The 23,756-nt window shown below is 44.5% G+C and overlaps 1 protein-coding gene across 2 annotated transcripts in view; it reads right to left on the bottom strand.

Annotated features, from left to right (window-relative positions):
• The window catches only part of RAP1GAP2 (RAP1 GTPase activating protein 2), a 110,177-nt gene extending 87,917 nt beyond the window's left edge, over nucleotides 1–22,260 (bottom strand). Inside the window, exons 1-2 of one of the 2 annotated variants that reach the window (XM_087717187.1) lie at nucleotides 22,053–22,260; nucleotides 1,983–2,018 (exon numbers count right to left, since the gene is read on the bottom strand). In XM_087717187.1, coding sequence (XP_087573313.1) covers nucleotides 1,983–2,018; nucleotides 22,053–22,193 — 177 coding nt within the window. In that variant the 5' untranslated portion in view covers nucleotides 22,194–22,260. The remainder of the gene's footprint in view (nucleotides 1–1,982; nucleotides 2,019–22,052) is intronic. The other variant, XM_087717188.1, reaches the window with a different exon arrangement.
• Between the last annotated feature and the right edge of the window lie 1,496 nt (nucleotides 22,261–23,756).

Below are 23,756 nucleotides of genomic sequence, written 5' to 3'. Positions count from 1 at the left end.
TGGTATTCCGGCAGTTCTTACAGTTCGGGTGAACAGGTAGCTGCAGCTGTTGGAGGCTCTGCCCAGGGGTGGGTTCCGGCCAGCTTTACTGCCGGTTTACTTGTGCGAACCGGTAGGAACCCATCTCTGGCTCTGCCCACCCACCCCAGCATAATGCACGACGTTCTGCACATGTGTTGCACATGCGCAAAAGGTGGTGTGGGTGAGTGTAGCAAGCATGTGCGCAAGCATGCTCACATTTGTGAACTGATAGCGAAGGTAAATGAATCCCATCCCTAGGGGCACCCATTTGGGGGCATCTTTCATGCCCCCAGCAGGAGCCTAGAGCAAATGAAGGGAGCTCAACCCTGCCCCCACGCCAGCACACAGGTCTCGAATGTGGGCTTGCTAACCACCTACCCAGCGTTCCTAACCACGCGAGCCACCGTGCTCCTGGTCAGGTAAGTGAAACTGGGAAAAGGCTGTCCTTCAAGCAACCGGACCCCTTGCCATCTTAAATCTTGCAGAAGCACAAGAAATGATGAAAGCAAAACTCCAAACAACACTTATTTGCTATTTTCTTCAGGTGACAAAGCTTAACACATTTGACATGCCTGGAGGCGATCACGGCACGACCATGGCACGGTGTTGGAATGGGAGGGTGGAGGGAGAGAGAAATAGGACATACCCCTGAGACAGTGAAGACAGTGAATATTTAAGGCATGCTGTTTTTTAGGCTCTCAAGAACAGCATATGTTGATCGCCTCAATTCTCCAAAACATCTAATTCCCCTTCTCAGGGAAAGTGTAAGAATCTAGTTAGAACAGGGGTCCCCAACCCCCAGATCATGGCCCACTATTGGCCTGCCACCTGTTCGAAGCCAGGCTGTGGGCAGAGGTGGGATTCAGCCGGTTCGGACCGTTTCAGGCAAACCAGTAGCTCCGACAATCAGCTGGTTAGCGAACCGGTTCGTTCCGACAATCAGCTGGATAGCGAACCGGTTCGCTCCGACAATCAGTTGGGCCGGCCCATCCACCCTTGTGCTTTACTTATCTATATCCTCTCAGCTGATTTGTGCAGCAGAGCAAATTGCTATGCTTCAGCTGTGTTACTCCCCAGAAGTAACGTGGAAGGTAAGTTTTGTTAAAACCGCGGACACGCGCGGAGCATGCAATCACCGACCCAGTTGTTAAACCGACAGGATCCCATGGGAGAGATGGGCAAGCACACGTGCACGAAGCTCCACTTGCCCGAGTGGTGGGCAAACATGCACGCACGTATGCGAAGCTCCATTCATGCGAAGCGTGCTTGCACTGGCGTGCAAAGATCCATTCATGCAAAAGTGGAGTTTCACGCATGAGCATAAGCACCCTTTGCTCAAGTGCCCTCTTGCTTGCACATGTGCAGCTTCGCACACAAGCACGAGAACTCCCCGCTCGCGCACCAAGCTCCGTTCATGCGAGGGGAGGGCGTGCATGCCCTCTGCTCCCACAAATGCAGCTGTGCTCGCGTGGGTGTGTGCCTGCCACTCACACCCACGCACCCGCACCAAGCTAGAAAGATTGAAGACCACTTGAGAGACCGCCTGCTGCCAATTATCTCCCAAAGACCCGTTAGATCACACAGGGTCGGCCTCCTCCGGGTTCCGTCCACCAGCCAATGCCACCTGGCTACCACCCGGGGGAGGGCCTTCTCTGGGGCAGCTCCGGCCCTTTGGAACGAACTCCTCGTGGAGATTCGGACCCTCACCTCTCTCCAGGCCTTCTGGAAAGCCGTCAAAACCTGGCTGTGCCGGCAAGCCTGGGGTTGATGAGTTCCCCTCCCCTCTCGACTGGTATGGCTGTCTGATTCTTGTTTATTTTAATCATGTGTATTGTGTTCTATGTTCCCTCTCCCCTTGTGAGTTGTTCGCCGCCCTGAGTCCCTCCCGGAGAAGGGCGGCATACAAATAAACTAAATCTAATCTAATCACTGAGTTAGAAGACAAATGCTGTTTCACTTACCTGCATTTTTTCAAGCATTTCAAAGAATTCTGCAGACTGGGGAGTGGGGAAGAGAGAGAGAAAAGAGAGAGAAACGCAAGAAATGAATGTCCACTCCAAACTTATCTGATATAAAGTTTTACATTCCCCCCCCCCCTCAAAATTCTAATCAGTGGATGTGGAAATCATTGATATGAAGACCCTGGAACCTATTCACGATCTGGAAAATGTTGATAGCTCTCTGGACAGGCAAGTAGAGGTAGTCCTCAACTTACCACCATTCCCTTAGTGACCATTTGTAGACCATCACTGCAGTTAATAAGTCATTAGCCCAGCTGTTAAGTGAACCATCAAAGTCCTCATTGACTTTGCTTATCAAAAGATGACCACATGATCTTGGGACACAGCAGCGGTCGTAAGTATGAGACAGTTGCCAAGTGTCTGAATTTGGATCACATGATCATGGGGGAGGCTATAAAGGTTGTAACTCTGAAAAAATGGTCACAAGTCACTTTTTTCAGTGGCTTTGTGACCTTGGCCACTAAACAAACTCTTGTACTACCTGTCTAACCCTGGTATTTTCCAGGTAGTTTCCCATCTGAATTCTAGCCAGACCTGACCCGGCTGAGCTTCCAACCCCAGACAAGGTAAGCCAGCTTGTAAAAACAGTGCTGTGCATCCCTCCCAAGAAAAACACGGTTACATAAGGGAAATGGCAGCAAGAAAAGCCAGCCATAAATCAGTTCTAAAGCAATTACAACATAAACATTACAAAATGCAATAAAAGGGAACAGAAGACAATGTAACTAGAAGGATTATATGTAATTACAGAAGGCAGCAATTTTTTAAAGGAGGAATTTCAGCCTTGAGTGCCAAAGGCTTTTTCTAAACAGAAAGATTAAACTGAGAAGGGAAGGCCATTGGCTATTAATCTGTTATTATTATTATTATTTAAAGCGCTGGACAGGGGTGAAATCAAGCAGGTTCTGGCAGGTTCTGGAGAACCGGTGGTGGAAATTTTGAGTAGTTCGGAGAACCGGCAAATGCCACCTTTGGCTGGCTCCAGAGTAGGGTGGGAATGGAGATTTTGCAGTATCCTTCCCCTGCCACGCCCACCAAACCACACTCACCAAGCCACACCATGCCACACCCACAGAACCGGTAGTAAAAAAAAATTGAATTTCACCACTGGTGCTGGAGAAGATTCCTGCGAGTCCCTTGGACTGCAAGGCTATCCAACCAGCCAGTCCTAGAGGAGATCAACTCTGACTGCTCTTTGGAAGGCCAGATCCTGAAGGTGAAACTCAAATACTTTGGCCACCTAATGAGAAGGAAGGACTCCCTGGAGAAGAGCCTAATGCTGGGAAAGATTGAGGGCAAAAGAAGAAGGGGACGGCAGAGAAGGAGGTGGCTGGATGGAGTTACCGAAGCAGCTGGTGTGAGCTTAAATGGACTCCAGAGGATGGTAGCGGACAGGAAGGCCTGGAGGAACATTGTCCATGGGGTCGCGATGAGTCTGACACGACTTCGCAACTAACAACAACAACATTATTTAATGAATATCCCATGTTTCTACATATAAAGATAGTCCTCAACTTATAACTGCAATTGAGCCCAAAATTCTGTTGCTAAGTGAGAGTTCTTAAGTGAGTTTTGCCCCAATTTATGACCTTTCTTGCCACAGGTGAACCACTGCAGTTGTTAAGTTTGTAACATGGTTGTTAAGTGAATCTGACTTTCCCATTGACTTTATTTTGTTGGGAAGTCACAAAAGAGGATCAGATGATCCCAAGACTCTGCAGCCGTCATGAATATGAACCAGTTGCTAAGCGTCCAAATTTTGACCACGGGAATGCTTCAACAGTCGTAAGTGTGAAAAATGGTCGTAAGCCGTTTTTTTCAGTGCCATTGTAACTTTGAATGGTCACTAAACAAGTGGCTGTAAGTTGCGGATTACTGTACTATCCTTCAAGCAGTATTACAATGGTAGAATTAAATGCAAAATCTAAAATACAGCAACAAAATCAGGGTAATCAAAACCTGGTGGATTTTGCCCTGTTTCTTAAATATGAGTGTGAAGAAGACATGCAAAAAAAAACCCTGCCACAACAATGGCATGGCATTCATTGCATTACGTAAAATATATAAAAAAGTAATAAAGAAATAAAAGAAGACAAAACCCAAAGAAATCCAAAGGGCAGCACTGTGCCTTTTTCTGCTGTCGTGTTTTTTCTATGTGCCTTTTGATCCTTTGTGCTTTTTGATGAATAATAGTTCTGTGTGCATTTTGTGACCCTTTGCAAGCTGTATGTATGTAACAAAATTTCATTTTTAATGTATGCTGATTAGTGTACATTCAAAGTGACAGTAAAGTTATTCTGTTCTATTCTATTTTATATTCCATTCCATATATTCTATTCTATTCTATATTCCGTTCCATTCCATATTTTCTATTCTATTCTATTTGATTTGATTTGATTCTATATTCCATTCCATATTTTATATTCGATTCTATATTCCATTCCATATTTTCTATTCTACTCTATGTTCCATTCCATTCCATATTTTCTATTCTATATTCCATTCCATATTTTCTACTCTATTTTATATTCCATTCCATTCCATATTTTCTATTCTATTCTATTTGATTTGATTTGATTCTATATTCCATTCCATTCCATATTTTCTATTCGATTCTATATTCCATGCCATATTTTCTATTTGATTCTATATTCCATGCCATATTTTCTATTCTATTCTGATTTGATTCGATTCTATATTCCATTCCATATTTTCTATTCTGTTCTATATTCCATTCCATATTTTCTATTTTTTTCTATTTGATTTCATTCGATTCTATATTCCATTCCATTCCATTCCATATTTTCTATTCTATTCTATATTCCATAACATATTTTCTATTCTATTCTATATTCCATAACATATTTTCTATTCTATATTCCATTCCATTATATATTTTCTATTCTATTTGATTTGATTCGATTTTATATTCTATTCCATATTTTCTATTCTATTCTATATTCCATTCCATTCCATACTTTCTATTCTATATTCCATTCCATATTTTCTATTCTATTCTATATTCCATTCCATTCCATATTTTCTATCGTATTCTATTCTTGAAATAGCAACTTCATTATCCTTCAGAGTTGAAATCTATGATCAAAATAGAAAAAGCAGAGACAGTTTGTCTCATCAACTGGATTCTTACCAAAATCTTCCCCCCACGCCCCAGTCCAGTTATAATGCTCTCATATTTGCATTTTATTTATTTGTACCCTGCCTTTACTACAACTCAAGGCAGCACACATGTCCAACGCCTTCCTCCTTCTAATTTCCCTATAACAACAATCCTGTGTGGTGGGTTGGGCTGAATGTGGGCCAAAATCCCCCAATTGGCTTTCATATCTAAGGCAGGACTTGAACTCATGATCTCCCACTTTCTAGCCTGATGCTTTAACCACTAGGCCAAACTGGCTCTCACATCTTGCTTAAGGAAATAATTCTTTTGGCGTTCTGAAGCCAAATTGGAACTAGGTTTTTAAATGCATCATACAATGCAGAAGGCCAGATATATGCTACTGTGCTATTCATAGAAGAGCATTGGGGGCAAGTTGGAAATTTGCTAAGGTCTGTGGATTTCCAGACTTAATTCTGCCTTTTGACATATAAGACTCACTGGTCCATAAAAGCTCTTTTTACTGTTGTTAATATATCATTTGTTGCCATACTCCAAATTTCATTATACCACTCATTTCTTTCAATATCCCAATTTCATTCCCAATATTTAGCCATCACTAATCTAACTGCCATTATCAAATTTACAATCAATTCCTTTTTTGTTTCATTTATATCCCGTTTTTCCACCAGCAACAGTAATGCAATTCTCGGTGACATGTCTAAATTTACATTCAAAGGTGCTCTAATTTCTCTAAACACCATGTCCCACCTGTTTTTGTGCACTGTCACAAGCCCACCATACATGTTTATATGTTCCAACTTCTTTCTTACACCTCCAACAAATATTTGTATATTTACCATCTATTTGAATTTAATTTACATGGTATTAAGTACCACCTCCATATTACTTTATATCCATTTTCCTTAACTCTGACATATTCTTATACAGGGATGATCAAAGCAAATAATGTTAATGAAATATGGGGGGATTTTATAAAATCAGTGTTGGTGGAAGGCAAAGGGAATAAACCAGTGGTGGGTTCCGGATCCGGTACAGTTGCAACGGGGCCCGACATCCTCCACATGAACGCATGCACAGCACGCATGCATCTTACCGTCCAGTGACGCCTCTGTGAGCTTCTGCGACGCTCCAGCTGCTTGGCGGAGCGTTGCACAGGCGCTGTATGCGCCGTGGCCGGAAGCACCAAAGAGTTTAAAGACAGGTAAGAAGCGCAGGTGGGCGGGTAGGCCCCCTGGAGCACAGTACTAGAACGGTACCCGGTGCTCCGGGCAGGCTCTGGTACACCCATACCGGGGCGTACCGCAGCAACCCACCACTGGAATAAACCTGTTTTGGAGGGGATAAGGGCACAATTGGAATATATTGTATATATTTTAGTTGTTATAGAAGAAGAAATATAAAAGAGGGGGAAGTCTTTGGGGCGGTGGGGGTCTACTGTAATTTTTTTTTCCTTTTCCTTTTTTCTTTCTTTTTTTTGTATTTACTATGTTTGTATTATTAGTATTTTTAAAAAAATTTAAAAATGTAAAAAAAAAAAGAAGCTCTCATTACAGCTAGCATAATACTACCCAGAAAACACCGAATCCCTCCGTTTCACAATCTCCCCCATTTTTTTTTTAAACAAACAAAAGTTCAAACTCCTTCTGCCTCGTTTAAAATGGACTTTGTGCATTTTTTAAAAAGTTCAGAGAAGGGCAACTAAGATGATCAAAGGCCTGGAGACTAAAACCTATGAGGAACGGCTGCAGGATTTGGGTTTGGGAAGAGAAAAGAAGAATTAGGGGTGGCATGATAGCAGTATTCCAGTATATGAGGGGCTGCCAAAAAAAAAAAACAAGGGGGTCAAATTATTCTATAAAGCACCAGACGCAGTGGTGGGTTCCAGATCCCGTGGAAGCTGGTACCCTGCGACGGCGCCGGGCGTCCATTACCTGCACATGCATTGCACATGCTTGCACACCACCACCCTGCGACGCTCCAGCTGCTTGGTGGAGCATCACGGAGGCGCTGTATGCCGCGTGTGCATGCACAAATGGCCTGGTTGGGTCAAATACAGGCAAGGAATGCGGGTGGGAAGGTTGGCCCTCCGAAGCACCATACCAGCAGACACCCGTACATCCGTACCGAGGGCGTGCCGGCTGTAACCCACTACTGATCAGAAGGCAGGAGAAGAAACAATGGAAGGAAACTAATCAAGGGGAGAAGCAACCTGGAATTATGGAGAAACTTTCTAACAGTGAAAACAATTAACCAGTGGAACAGCTTGTCTCCAGAAGTGGTGGGTGCTTCATTGCTGGAGGTTTTTAAGAAGAGACTAGACAGTCGCTTATCTGAAATAGTATTAGGTTTTCCTGCTTGAGCAGGGGGCTGGACTAGAAGACCTCCAAGGTTCCTTCCAGTTCTATTCTATTCTATTCTATTCTATTCATTTAACCTCAAATAAATTGAGCAACTTCTTTTTCTTTCTTTAATAATATCTTCTCAAGAAGACCTAACGATGAGACTCATCTTCTCCCTCACCTACAAAAGAATGGTTTATCGAACCAAAAAGTCTAAGGATTTTCTCTGGCCTCATACTTTATTTTTAGGTCCGCAGCTCGTGTGCTTGAAATTCAGAGCAAAGTTGTGCACTCCTGGGATACACTAAAATTAGGAAAAGACACAAGGAGGTGAGATAAAGCAAAGTGTAAAGCAAGATGCGTTAATGGGTGAAGTAGTCTTGAAAACGGCTATGTGTGTAAGGTGAAAGTGTTGGATTAAGAACAAGAAGCCCATGATTCTGGTGTTATCCTCAGCCACAAGAATTCCCTGGAAGACTAAGGACTTAGTCCCTTAGACCAGTGTGATATGTAGGTCAGTGGTGGGATTCAATTTTTTTTTACTGTGGGCGTGGCATGGTGGGTATGGTGTGGCTTGGTGGGTGTGGCAAGGGAAGGATACTGCAAAATCCCCATTCCCTCCCCACTCCTGGGGGAAGGATAGTGCAAAATCTCCACTTCCATCCCACTTCTGGGAGAAGGATACTGCGAAATCCCCATTCCATCCTCACTCCTGGGGAAAGGATACTACAAAATCCCCATTCCCTCCTCACTTCTGGGCGAAGGATACTACAAATCCCCATTCCATCCTCACTCCTGGGGGAAGGATACTACAAAATCCCCATTCCCTCCTCACTTTTGGGGGAAAGATACTGCAAAATCTCCATTCCCTCCCTACTCCAGGGGAAGAATACTGCAAAATCTCCATTCCCATCCCAATCCTGGGGGGAGGATACTGCAAAATCTCCATTCCCACCTCACTCCCGTGGGAAAGATACTGCAAAATCCCCATTCCCTCCCCACCCCACTAACCTGCTTTCCAGATCCATTCTCCTGTGCAGGGCAACAAAAGAAGACCCAGACAATCAGCTTGGACTCGGAGGCATCAAATATATGGGGCGGGGCCAGCCAGAGGTGGTATTTTCCGGTTCTCTGAACTACTCAAAATTTCTGCTACCGGTTCACAAGAACCGGTCAGAACCAGCAGAATATCACCTTCATGGGCAGCCCCTGAAGAACATTCGGAGACTTCAGCTTGTCCAGAATGCAGCCGCGCGAGTGATTGTGGGTGCACCACGGTAAACCCACGTTACACCTATCCTCCGCGAGGTGCACTGGCTGCCCATTGGTCTCTGGATACGCTTCAAGGTGCTAGTCGTCACTTATAAAGCCCTTCATGGTATTGGACCTGGGTACTTGAGAGACCGCCTGCTGCCAATTACCTCCACCAGACCTATTAGATCCCACAGAGTAGGCCTCCTCGGAATTCCATCTACCGGCCAATGCCGATTGGCCACCACCCGGTGGAGGGCCTTCTCTGTGGCTGCTCCGGCCCTCTGGAACGAGCTCCCCGTGGAGATTCGGACCCTCACCACCCTTCAGGCCTTCCACAAAGCCCTTAAAACCTGGCTGTTCCGACAGGCCTGGGGTTGACGAGTTCCCGTCCCTGCTCGAACTGTGTGGTTGTTGATTGTTTTTAAATTCTTTTGTAGTTGCTTGTTTGTTGTTTCCCCTTGTCTGTATTCCCTCCCTTGATTTGTGAGCCGCCCTGAGTCCCTCCGGGAATAGGGCGGCATGTAAATGCAATAAATCCAATCCAATCCACCTGTGATGTATGTTTTCTTTGATTTATAACCACAATTGATACCAACAAAGGAGAATATTTGTAGCTCAAGATTGAAATGCGGGGTCCTTGATGCTCCCAGAGCTGGGTTACTTTGATTATTTGATAATTACCAAAATTATTTGGTAATCTTGGTTACTCTGGGATTAACATTAGATGAACAATCAAGAAGCAAACAGTACCTCCAATCAAGGAACTGCTATATTGGCTAAGAGTAACTAGCCCAACCAAAGAATTTCCAAGACCACCCCCACAAACACTGACAGTGCCCACCACTAGAATATAAACTGAGAGCAAACCCCACTTCATACTAGCACTGATGATATTACCTAGTTTTGATAATGAAACATCTGCAAGAAAACAACCCAAGTTCAGACAGCACCAAGGATCACAACTGAGCCCAATTTCCATTGTCAAGCAAGACAGTTGTTAAGTGAGTTTTGTCCCCATGTTACGACCTTTCTGGTTAAGCGAATCTGGCTTTCCCCATTGACTTTTCTTCTCACAGGGTTGCAAAAAGTGATCACATGATTCCCCCGCCCTCCAGGACACTGCAACTATCTTAAATATGAGCCAGTTGCCAAGCGTCCGAATTTGGATCGTGTGACCATGCAACTTTCCTAAGTGTGAAAACTGGAAAAAGACACTTTTTTCAATGCCGTTGTAACTTTGAATGATCAGTAAACAAATGGTTGTAAATCAAGGAGTACCCATTATAGAGAAGGAGCTGGAGCAGAGTTCAAGTCCCCCTCAACCAAACAAAGCTCATTAGGTGTCGGGTGCAAATTGCCAGGAGCATTCATTCGGTTCAAAGCACAGAAGAGTTTACTGTTGTACCCATTCACAAGAATCAAGTCAACTAATGGTCAAAGTTAAATTGGCACTACATAAGGATCAATGAAATTCACAGGTAGCTGGACTTGACTCTCTTGTGGCAACACAATGACTCCAAACTGATGACACATTTAACCCCGCCCTCTGGCTCTGCCTGCTCTTCTACTTTAGCAATAGCAATAGCAGTTAGGCTTATATACCGCTTCATAGGGCTTTCAGCCCTCTCTAAGCGGTTTACAGAGTCAGCATATCGCCCCCACAGTCTGGGTCCTCATTTCACCCACCTCGGAAGGATGGAAGGCTGAGTCAACCTTGAGCCGGTGAGATTTGAACCGCTAACTGCAGATAACAGTCAGCTGAAGTGGCCTGCAGTACTGCACCCTAACCACTGCGCCACCTCGGCTCTAGAGCAGAGTTCCCCCCCACCCCAAACTTTTCTGGGTTGGTGGAAGGGGAGGAAGGGCGGGCGCTTTTACTCGCACATGCACACACATGGGGTCGCAAGCACAGGCATGATGCAAATGGGGCCACACACAATGCTTGCAGTGAGGCTAGCATGAGTGGGAAGGGTGTGCGCACTCACACGCACTGGCCAGCCACTCACATGGCCCAGTGGCCAGCAGGCCACGGCACACAGGTTGGGGACCCCTGCTTTAGAGGACTTTGAGTCAGTCATTCTCCCTCACCTCCAAAACCACTGTGATGTAATGGTTACAATGCTGAACTCAGAAGTGGGGAAGATGGGGACACAGGTTGTAGTCCCCTCTTCAGCCACCGAAACTCGTGAACTCTGACTCTCTTAGCCAACCCACCAGTGGTGGGATTCAAAACTTTTTACTACCAGTTCTGTGGGCATGGCATGGCTTGGTGGGCGGGGCTTGGTGGGCGGGGCATGGCTTAGTGTGTGGGGTGTGGCTTAGTGGGCGGGGCAGTGGAAAGATACTGCAAAATCCCCATTCCCTTCCCACCCAACTAACCTGCTTTCCAGCTCCGTTCTCCTGTTCAGGGCAACAAAAGAAGTTCAGCTGGGAGGCAGGGAGGCAGCGGGGGCGTGGCCAGTCTATTTGCCAGTTCTCTGAACTATTCAAAATTTACACTATTGGTTCTCCAGAACCTGTCAGAACTGGCTGAATACCACCTCTGCAACCCCCCACACCCCAGGTTTGTTGTCATGGCCTGCTCATGAAACAAACAATACTTTCTTAATCTGCTCAGTAAAAATTCTAAGTCTGTGATTATGGAATCACATGGATGAGGGCTGCCTAGCTAATTGACCCCCTCTTCCTTTAAAAAAAAGGGCCCTAAAATGGGCAGGGTAGGCCTTTTAATCCAGTGAAAAGGTAGAGTTGGACTATTAGACTAATTTGTGGCCAGCTTCCAACAGCCAACCCAAGCAAATGAGATTTACTGAACCACATTTTGAATTTTCCAGTCATTTGCAAGGTCATCTCCTGCAGTCTTCTAACAGCAGGCTAATTGGATTGCAATTTTATTTTTTCTCAGGGAGCTGCCTTCCTTGGAAAGAGAGCGCGAGGCAGAGGAAGAGGAAGCTACAAATAAAACACACAAGCTATCTATTTGACGTTTGGGAGACATGTTCAAATACAGGAACGCTCCTAGTAATCAAACATGACTTTCTTTGCGAGAACAAAAATAGAAGCCAGGTAGGAAACACAGCCAACGGGGCCATCTTCTCCACCCACTCGGACATCTGAGGATCACAGCTTTGTGTCAGAGTTCCAAGTAACACCCTTGCCTTGTCAAGAAAACTGCAATTTGACATTTTGTTTGTTCATCAAGATCCCCTCCATCTTCAGTTCCTTTAGTTCCAGCCACAGTCACTACATATATACACACACGGATGCATATCTCTGATTCATTTAATCCAGGGGTGTCCAAACTTGGGAACTTTAAGACTTGTGGACTTCAACTCCCAGAATTCCCCAGCCATGTTGTTGTTTTGAGTAGTTCTTTCTGACTTGCTGACGACTGGGATGAAAAAAATGTGTATTGGATTTAGTTACAGTTAAGACTTGAGATATGGAATGATGAATTTTATACTTGTTACTAATGTTATAATTTTAGGGATCTTTGGAGTTTTGCTCACACCTAGATTGGAAAAGAAACATTGCTTATTGGACTTGCCAAGGTGGTGCAGTGGTTAGGGTGCAGTACTGCAGGCCACTTCAGCTGACTGTTATCTGCAGTTCAGCGGTTCAAATCTCACCGGCTCAAGGTTGACTCAGCCTTCCATCCTTCCGAGGTGGGTGAAATGAGGACCCAGATTGTGGAGGCGATATGCTGACTCTGTAAACCGCTTAGAGAGGGCTGAAAGCCCTATGAAGCGGTATATAAGTCTAACTGCTATTGCTATTGCTATTGCCTATAGATAACAGCTGCATTATGGGATGAAAGGGGGCACAGTGGCTCAGCGGTTAAAGATGCTGAGGTTGTCAGCTGGAAAGCTGATAGCCTGACTTCGAGACCCGAGCATCGCATGACAGAGTAAGCTCCTGTTCGTGCCCCAGCTCCTGTCCACCTAGCTGTTCAAAAGCATGCAAATGCAAGCAGATAAATAGGTACCACTTCAGTGGGAAGGTAACAGCGTTCCACATATTTCGGCATATAGTTATGCTGGCCACTGAAATGACAACGCTGGCTACTTCAGCTAAGAAACGGAGATGAGCACCACCCCTGGAGACTGACACAACTTTGCAGGAGAAACCTTTATCTTTATGTGATGAAGTATTTTATTTCTGTTAATCAAGAGGACCCAAAGAGATAGCGAAACTGTTTGTATTCGTAATGTGGGTGGGAAATTATTTCCCTAGGTTTCTTTTCTATTTATTTCTTTCTCCCTTTTCTTCCTTCTTTTTATTTTCTCTTCTTTCTCTTCTCTCTATTTTTCTATTTGGTTTGTACTGCATTTTTTTTATTGTAGTTAAAACTTTTAATAAAAACATTAATTTAACAAAAGACCATAAAGGAATTTTAGACAGCGGTGGTAGCTTGAGGTTCATCTAATCCAACTATAATTTCCTACGGATTAAGGAGACAATGGAGCTCTGTGTTGTTTTTTTCATTTCATTTTTTTCCAGCATGAGTGGAGACGCCAAACAAAAATGCAATTATAATACCATCATACATCTTAGTTTAAAAAGCTCCAGATTTACCACTACCTGTTTTAGATCTGAAAGAAGGTTTCAAGGACAGATTAACAAGGAACACAAGGGGCTGTTGTGAAAGTCGCTTGGAGAAGAAAGAGTGCAATTTACACTTGATCGTTTGTTCTCAATTTTGCATTTTTAAATGGAAACCTGTCAATCATTCCGAAGTGTCCATAGGATCACAGGATTTTGCCCAAATGAAAAATCAGCAGTTGGGTCATCGTGATGTAATCACTAGCCCTTTTCCTACAAGCGTGTGATCTCACAATGAACAGAGAAGGGAGTGGATAATGGTCATGATGATGCAATGTTGCTTTTTTGTCACATGTGAATATTTTATTTCTATATACCAGAGGTGGGTTTGTTTGTTTGTTTATTTATTTATTTATTTATTTATTTATTTATTTATTAGACTTATATACCACTTCATAGGGCTTTCAGCCCTCTCGAAGCGGTTTACAGAGTCAGCATATTGCCCCCAACAACAATCCGGGTCCTCATTTCACCCACCTCGGAAGGATGGAAGGCTGAGTCGACCTTGAGCCGGTGAGATTTGAACCGCTGAACTGCAGATCACAGTCAGCTAAAGTGGCCTGCAGTACTGCACCCTAACCACTGCACCACCTTGGCTGCACTACCCTAACCACTGCACCTCCTCGGGTTCCTACCGGTTTGGACCGGTTCAGCCAAATAGGTAGTAACCCAGCCTGCCACGCCCCCAAACCAGTTCTGTCGCTGGCGCTGCCATCTTGATTTTTGGTTCTGCGCACAAAAATGTTTGCACGCCAAACCATCACTAATGCCGGCAGCAACCCACCCCTGCTATGTACCCCACCTTTATTGGGTTTATAAACAATTCAAGGTGTTGAACATATTCAACTTCCTTCCTCCTCCTGTTTTCCTCACAACAAGCCTGTGAGGTAAATTGGGATGAGAGAAAGTGACTGGCCAAAGATCATCTAGATGGCATTAATGGGACTAGAACTCACAATCTCCAGCTTTCTAGACTGGTGCTTTAACCACTAGACCAAACCATCTCTTCAGCTAACATCAGAATTCAACTAGTCCTTAACTTACGACCACAACCGAGCCCCAAATTTTTGTTGCTAAGAGAGACATGGGTTAAGCGAGTTTTTGCCCCATTTTACGACCTTTCTTGCCACAGTTGTTAAGTGAATCACTGGATTTGTTAAGTGAGTAACATATATTTATTACGTGAATCTGGCTTCCCCATTGACTTTGCTTGTCAGAAGGTCGCACCAGATGATCACATGATTCCAGGACGCTGCAACCGTCATATATATGAGTCAGTTGCCAAGTGTCTGAATTTTGATCACGTGACCATGGAGTTGCTGTAATGGTCATAAATGCGAAAAACGGCCATAAGTCATTTTTTCCCACAGCCGTTGTAACTTTGAACAATCACTAAATGAATTGAGTTTGAGTTTGAGTTTGAGTTTTATTTCATTTATATGCCGCCCTTTTCCCTAAGGGGACTCAGGGCGGCTCACAACTCAAAAAGGGAAGGGGGGATATAAACAGTTTAACAAGAACACAAAACTATACATAGTTAAAAAGCACAACAATCATACCATTCGAGATAGGGGCAGCGGATCTTTAGCCCCAGGCCTGTCGGAACAGCCAGGTTTTAAGGGCTATGCGGAAGGCCTGGAGGGTGGTGAGGGTACGAATCTCCACGGGGAGTTCGTTCCAGAGGGTCGGAGCAGCCACAGAGAAGGCTCTCCTCCGGGTAGTCGCCAGTCGACACTGGCCGGCGGATGGAATTCGGAGGAGGCCTAGTCTGTGGGATCTAATTGGTCTAGTGGAGGTAATTGGCAGTACGTTGTACATTGAGGACTACCTGTATCTCTTGATGTCAACTGAAATTTGTACTTGTCTGGATCTGAACCTGGAACTTCCTGATCTCAGTCCAACACCTGGAATTCAGCACCGCCCCAAAGTCCATTTCCACAATCAAAAGACCAGCTGCAACAGACTTAAAGGTCAAGCTTGCCTGGAAATCTGCAGCCTGACCTTCTCACAGCGTTTAACTTCTTAAGTTTCAGTGGAAACAAAGGTACAACTATAACTCTTATCGATAGCAGCAGTAGGTGACATTTCCAGGTTTCTGCTGCGAAAGAGAGTTTGCAACTTGCCAAAAACATATGCTGAACCAAAGATGAGTTCTCAGAATCGCCCGACGTCCTTAGAGTCACCTGTAAGGTAAAAAGGGTTTCCTAAACCAGTTTATGTTCCAATAAGGGGGATATGGCCCCTCAGCAATTAAGACGTTGAGCTCGTCGTCTGGAAAGCTGGCCGCCCAGGTTTAAGACCCAACACCATGCAACGGGGTGAGTTCCCGTCCTCGCCTGAGCTCCTGTCAACCTAGCAGTTTGACAGCAGGCAAATGCAAGTAGATAAATAGGTATCGCTTCTGTGGGAAGGTAACGGTGCTCCGTGACATCATGCTGGCCACGTGACCATGGAAATGTCTTCCGTGCAGGCTCAATGGGCTTGAAACAGAGATGAGCACCGCCCCCTACAGTCAGCTAGGGAGTAAAATCCGTAGGAACTCCTTTACCGTTCCTTACGTTTCTCTTCCTTTATTCAACCAGCATTGACGTTAATGCTGACATTAACCAAAAAAAAAAGAGGCATGATTTATGAGATTAAAATGTTGGTTTCCCATACACACACACACACTTCCACACATTTATAACTTCCTGTGCTGTTTACACAGCAACAAAATATTTTCCCATATGTTCTTCAGAAACCATGAAACTATTTTTCACCCACTTGGAAAACAATCCCCACCCTGGTTGCATTTTCAAATTTGTATCAGTTTACAGCAGCCAACATTCATGTTAAGCAAGGGTTTCCTCCTTCATTTTTTTCCTTATCAACTGCTATCAAAAAGCAAAAACAAAACTCCTTCTTGGACTTTCTTTGAAAAAGAGGGTTTTTGGCACGAGTGTAGGAAGTTAGCACCCAGCCCTCTCCTAGAAAAATGAAATATCCTGGGAAATACTTAAAAAGGCAGAATATTATCGTAGGAAATTAAAACCCAGCCTTCTCCTAGGAAAATGAAATAGCAATAGCAATAGCAGTTAGACTTATATACCGCTTCATAGGGCTTTCAGCCCTCTCTAAGCGGTTTACAGAGTCAGCATATTGCCCCCAACAATAATCCGGGTCCTCATTTTACCCACCTCGGAAGGATGGAAGGCTGAGTCAACCTTGAGCCGGTGAGATTTGAACAGCCGAACTGCAGAACTGCAGTCAGCTGAAGTAGCCTGCAGTGCTGCATTTAACCACTGCGCCACCTCGGCTCTTACAATATCCTGAGAAATATTGAAAAGGCAGAATATTATATTTTCCTGGATAAGAAATGGAGAAACACGTTTTTGGGTAGGAAACAGACTCACTCTTAAGAGCCCCCACCTTTATCAATGTGCCATTAAAGGGCCTAAGTCAGTCTATTCTATTTAACAGACCCCCCCCCACCTTCAGCTCCAGGGGGATGGGATTAAGGCATGATAGTATTAGCCCTTCACCCATCTCATTACAGGGCACCTGGGAAGAAGCAATGCTCAACCAAACTTGGACTCAAAACACAGCCTAGAGAGTTGCCCCTGCATGGCTCCATGGGAGTCTGACAACCAATCAGAATGCAAGATCAAGATCAAAGGCCAGAGAGGGCATAAAACCAGGGACTTTTAGCATCTCGCCCCCTTTTTCTTCTTCACCCAACATCTGGAAACATGTGATTCATTTTTCTGTTCAGGAGCTCAAGCCATGGGATCCTGTCCATCTTTCCAAGCAGCCTCCATGTTCCCAGTGTCACTTGGAACTGAACCCAGAAGGACATTTCTTCCAACACAAGTCAATGAATACATTTCAACGACATTCTTGCAAGTGAAATATAGAATCTTTGCACTGATTGATTGATTGACTGATTAATTTTACAAGGTTTTTCCGATCACAACGAACACTGAATAGCCTACACTTCCTCCTCAGTATTTTAGATGGTAATAAAACCAAACCAAATGGCAATCAGCAAATCAAAATAATAACAACACAATAGAAAAACCTGGGGGGGGGGTTGTAGTCCATTCACCTGCCCAATTAAAACTATTAATTTAAGTCAATAAAATTTGAACATTTTCATCAGTAAAGGGAGAAACATCTTCCTCAACCTCACTGGATGTCATACCTTCAAGGTAGATAGGCCAGACTAAGAGTAAGACTAAGAAACCAAGACATGTAAACTAATAGTTCTTTTATTTATAAAGTTACTATAACAGGATTTTTGCAGGTCTAAAAACATCTCCCTTCTCCCTACTTTTATCTTTGTGGGGACTAGGGAAGGTGTTATCTGAAATGCTTACTCATATTACATATCTGCCCTGGACTCAGTTTCCTTTTATCTAGCTAGTGACTTGGTTGAGGCTCTTCCTCCTGTTCCTCAAGGTTACTTCTTTTGTCCATTACATTGCCAAGTTCTTTAATTGCTCTTTCTAGAATGGGTTCCCCAAGCTCCTCCCATCTTTGTCTCTCTTCTCTGCATTATTTATAGCTCCTGGGCATCCTTCTTGTATTGTGGTGACCAGAACTAGACACAGCTTTCCAAGTGCACGCTGGCTAGTGCAACATGCAACACAGCTACTAGTTCCTCTGACAGATCTTCAGAATGATATGTTTGAACTGCCATGATTGCTAGAGGTACTGCTATTGCTATTCTATCTTATGTGTCTCTTCCATTATGTCAGGGGTGTCAAACTCAAGGCCAGGGGCCAGATCTGGCCTGAGGGGTGCTTAGATCTCCACTCCTCTGCTCACAATAGAATTCCCTATGCCACCAGGCTTGAAATTTTGGGCTTGGACCAGAGGTGGGTTCCTACCAGTTCGCACCTATTCGGTAGAACCGGTTCGTCAAATCTACCGAACCGGTTAGAAGAGGTTCCACCAGTGGACCCGGAAAGCAGGCCACACCTACAGAAGAGGTTCCCAAAAATTTTGAAACCCACCACTGGTCCTTGGATATGATTATTCTACACTATCATGCTCATATTTATAAAACTCAGTGCCTCTGTGAAAGGTAAGGATGACTACTGCATTTGTGGTTCAATCAGAACATTGCGTGTGTTGAAGTTGTTTTAACGCAAACCAAAGATGCCTTTAAAAAAAACAAGTGTACATCATATTCTTATGCATACCAGTGCTGTGTGTGAGGTAATTTAAGGTGGTTCTGACAAGTGTCGTCAGCATCTTCATATCCGGTCACATGGGTGGCAAGCCACTCCCACAAAGGAGGCCACACCCACAGAGTAGGTTCGAACAATTTTTGAAACCCACCACGGGCTTGGACAATCTGGAACTGCGCCGCCTGGGGTCCGATCTAAGCATAGTACACAAAGTTCTCTGCTGCAACATATTGCCTGTCAATGACTTCTTCAACTTCAACCACAATAATACATGGGTAAAAAATAGATACAAACTCAAGGTAAACCACTTCAAACTCGATTGCAGAAAATACGACTTCAGCAACAGAGTGGTCAATGTCTGGAATGCTCTACCCGACTCAGTTGTTACATCCTCAAACCCTCACAGCTAAAATCTCAAACTGTCTACCATGGACCTCACCTTAATCTTAAGAGGTCCGTAAAGGGGGCATGCATAAGCGTACCAGCGTGCTTACTGTCCCTGTCTTACTGCCCCCATTTATCCATATTTACTTCCTTTGTTCATGTTTATGTTCATACCTATACTTGTTATCTTGTATACGTTTGGCCAACAAACGAACGAACAAACAAATTAATTAATTAATAGATCTGGCCCACAGGGCTGCCCTGGAAACAGTGAAGGATTGGCCCGCAGTGCCAAGAGCCAAGGTGGCGCAGTGGTTAAATGCAGCACTGCAGGCTACTTCAGCTGACTGCAGTTCAGCAGTTTGGCTGTTCAAATCCCACCAGGCTCAAGGTTGACTCAGCCTTCCATCCTTCCGAGGTGGGTAAAATGAGGACCCGGATTGTTGTTGGAGGCAATATGCTGACTCTGTAAACCGCTTAGAGAGGGCTGAAAGCCCTATGAAGCGGTATATAAGTCTAACTATTGCTATTGCTATTGCTCTGCCAGCCAAAATGGAGCATGGGAGGCCACGTGCAGCCCTCCGGAGCTCCATTTTCGGCTGTGATGGCCTCCTGCAACTCTTTGCCAGCGAAAACGGAGCTGGGGGGCTGCAAACGCTCAGGCTACCATAGGTGCCCCAACATGATGTCGAGCTGGCCATGCCCACCCTGGCCACGCCCACCCAGCCCCCTGAGGTCAAACACAACCCTGATGCGTGCCTCAGTGAAATCGAGTTTGACACCCCTGCATTATGTGAAGACTCACTGGCCAGCTGTCCACTCTCCCTCAACTGAACTTTTAAAAACAAAAGAAGTTTCCCCTTAGTATTTTGATTTGGGAAGTCTAAGAAAATAGGAACCACAAAAAATAGAGAACTGGGCAGTGAAAGGCAAGTTATTTACACACACATCCCTGCACATACACACCCCTTCTTGGCTGCTGCATAATTTCATATGAACAAGAACAATAGGCGTAAGCATTTCATCCAAATTCTCATCTTCTTTGACAGAATTTTCTAAAACCCATTTTCTTTCCTCAGGTTGAATGAGAACTGGATGAAAATGCAGATTTGCTGTAGACCAGGGGTCTCCAAAAATTTGGCAACTTTAAGACTTGTGGACTTCAACTCCCAGAATTCCCCCGCTGGGGGAAGTCCACAAGTCTTGGTTGGCAAGTTTGGAGTCCCCCTGATTTATAGCAAATGTGCTCTGCATTTTCATCCAGTTCTCATATACAGTTATGTACAGCAGAGGTCATACATCAGTTACGTCAGCTGGGGAATTCTAGGAATTGAAGTCCACAAGCCTTAAAGTTGCCACATTTAGAGACCTCTGCAGGGGTGGGCTGCTACAGGTTCGCCCAGGTTTGGGAGAACCCGTAACTAACCTTATGGCCAGTTTGGAGAACCTCCAAATCCCACCACTGGCTGGCCCCTCCCACCCTGCCCCTCCCCTCCCAGGAATCTTCATGTGGCTCAGGGAGGGGGAAAATGGGCCTCCCGGAAGTCCGGAAATGGTCCCATTTCTGGCCTCCAGAGGGCCTCCGGGGCCCGGGGGAGGACGTTTTCGCCCTCCCAGAGGTTTGAGGAAAGACTCCGGAGCCTGGGAGGGCAAAAACGCCCCTCCCTCTGCCGTGGTGCAGGAGACTGACTAGGCCACATCCACCATAGCCATGCCCACCCAGCAAGCGGGCAGAGAACCCGTTGCTGAAATTTTTGAAGCCCACCCCTGGACTTCTGCTGTACATAACTGATGTCACCAGCTCCAACTACAGCCTTTACTAGGCACTATATCTAAATGACAACAAAATATAAATTTGACACAAAGTTTACCAATGGGGGGAAAAATCTCTTTCAGGCATTCCCTAAAAAGGTGCAGGCAGAAGGAATGCCAGATCTTGAGTAAGGGGCATTGCCATGGAATGAAGATGCTACCAAATTGAGAGACAGGAAGAACAAGCTACAGCAGAAGGAGAAAGCATAGCTTGGAACAATGTCACACTGCTCTCCTGAATCACCATTTATTTTTCAAAACAGAATTGCATCAATATCTAAAGTGAAGCATGACTTAGTTATTTTTTTTAAAAAAAGATCCTGGTGGAAAGCAGTCTTCACCCACAACAAAACCTTTATATGATGCGGGTTGGTGGTGTGCTATTATTTTTATTCATGGGAAGATGCAATCTACAGGGGTTGAGGGAAGCTGTGGCCCTTCACATATTGACTCCACATAAATCCTCCAGATCCTGAAGATGAAACTCAAGTACTTTGGCCACCTAATGAGAAGGAAGGACTCACTGGAGAAGAGCCTAATGCTGGGAAAGATGGAGGGCAAAAGAAGAAGAAGGGGACGGCAGAGAAGGAGGTGGCTGGCTGGAGTCACCGAAGCAGTTGGCGTGAGCTTAAATGGACTCCAGAGGATGGTAGAGGACAGGAAGACCTGGAGGAACGTTGTCCATGGGATCATGATGGGTCAGACACGACTTCGCAACTAACAACAAAACAACAAAATCCTGTATTCCCTGATCACCAGCTAAGGCTGATGATAGTTGAAGTCTAGGCATAATTGAAGAGAGATAATGGAGAAGGAATGATCCCTGTCTCAGAAATGACCAGATAAGTAGATCCAATCGATGTGGAGAGACATGCTTAGAAGTTCTACAGAGTCATTCAACACTGGTCTAGTGGTTAAAGCACTAGACTACTGTAGAAACCAGGAGACTGTGAGTTCTAGTCCCCCTCCTCCCCTTATGCATGAAAGTGAGTGGGTGACCTTGGGCCAGTCACTTTCGCTCAGCCAATTCACCTCCCAGGGTTGTTATCGTGAAGGAGCATCAGGTATGTTTGCCACCTTGAGTTGTTTATAAAAATAATTAAAAGGCAGGATATAATTTTTTTAAAAAAAGAATTCATCGGTCATATATCTAGGACAACCTCCAGAATAACGCCTGGCTTAGAAGAGGGCAAATTTTTCATCTGCTTAACAGGGAAATCTTCACTACTTAGCAGAAAACCAACTGGTTTACAGTCGATCTTCAGGGCCAACGTACTGCCTCATATCTCCCTCCTCCCTTACTCACCAGAATGTTACTCAGGAGATCCATCATTCTCTGTATAAGTTGCTCCTTGCAGAAAGCTAAGAAAGAGCTACAGGCATTCAAAACCCCTTGTTGTCTTCTGGAGGGACTTCTCTGAATCCAGAGCTTGTTCTGGTCACCCATATAGTCAATGCTTTCGACTTGTCCTCCAACCAACTTTGGTTAATATTTTCCCTCAGGAACACATTGCAAGCTGACAGTTTTACAGGTGTAATGGGCGTGGCAAATCCAGCAGGGAGGGAACCCAGAACAGGTTGTGCAGGAAATATGGTTTTTAATATTTCAGGCAAAGAAGCAAAGAGTGGTGGTTCCTTTATTTATTTATTTATTTTGGCAGCCCTCCAGAGTTTGGGACGAGATCAAAGGCATCTCATTGTATAAGAGTCATGTTAATGCGGAAAGCAAACATTCTGGAGAAATGTGTGTGTACGTGTGTGTGTGTGTGTTTATGAGTGTGTGTGTCTGTGTCTGCAGGTTCGTGTTCAAGAAAGATGGAGGGAGGGAGCAAAAAGGGGGGAAAAAAGAAAAGAAAAAAAGAGCAATCATAATTTTAATGCAAGTGTCAGAAGCAAGAGGTTATTAATTAGCTGCCTTGTCACCTGTCTCCTATTTCAAGGAGCTGTTCCTGATTTAGAATTAAAATGAAGTGTTTCCCCCCACCCCCCCAAATGAATGAGGAATGCAATTTGTTCCTCTCCCTCACTCCACCCCCCCAACCCTTTTTTTGTAACAGGAAATATGAAGCATTAGTGGAGGGGGAAAGGCAGCTTGAATTTAACATGCCGTGAGTTTAAACGGTTTGAAATTTTATCTTGATTAGTCTCTGGTTTTTACTCTTAATGCCACATTTCAAGTGTGCCGATGTCGGCCCCCAAAATCAGAGGCACAATTAACCATCGTGACAATGGAAGTTGTCGAATTACTTGAGCTATGCCTTTTATCTGAATGCTGTTCTAGAGACAGAAAGGCGGGATATAAAACACGACAGTTAAATACATTTAATGAAGTGCAATATATTCTAATAAAGCACCGTTCCTTGTTCTGCTATTGGCAATGTGTCAGTTGGTTGAAAGCTTACAAGGTGTTCCTTTTACTGGAACAGGTGGTAAACCTATTAAATTAGAATGGGGGGGAACTGAAGGATGGTGTGCAATTTTATGCTTTGGGATGCTCAAGCAAGACTCTCAAAATAAATCTATTGATGAAAATGTGGAAGTAAGTAGGTTTTATTTTATTTATTTTCATTCCGTCGCATTTTCTTTAAGATTAGTTTGTTCATTTCTTTTCCCACTATAGGAGGAGACGGTAATGGGAGTTCCACCACAAAACCGCGGTCGACTAAAGCGCGCTCGACGAAACCGCGTACCTGACGTCATCACAGCGTGACAAAAAAAGCACGCTGTGAGCGGTAAAGCTAAAATTAACGCGTAAACCTAAACCTAACCCCCCCAAACCTAATCCTAAACCTAACCCTAAACTTAACCCTAAACCTAACCCTTAACCTAACCCTAAACCTAACCCTAAACCTAACCCTAAACCTAACCCTAAACCTAACCCTAAACCTAACCCTTAACCTAACGCTAAACCTAACGCTAACCCTTAACCTAACCCTAAACCTAACCCTGCTTAACATAACCCTAAACCTAACCCTAACCCTTAACCTAACCCTAACCCTAACCCTAAACC

This window comes from Thamnophis sirtalis, unplaced genomic scaffold (genome assembly GCF_051295495.1).
Source record: "Thamnophis sirtalis isolate CommonGarterSnake01/CBP01778 unplaced genomic scaffold, rThaSir2_p1.2 scaffold_6, whole genome shotgun sequence".
NCBI classification, from domain to species: Eukaryota; Metazoa; Chordata; class Lepidosauria; order Squamata; family Natricidae; genus Thamnophis; species Thamnophis sirtalis.
The sequence above is the reverse complement of the archived record's forward strand: the minus strand, read 5'-3'. Positions and strand labels throughout refer to the sequence as shown.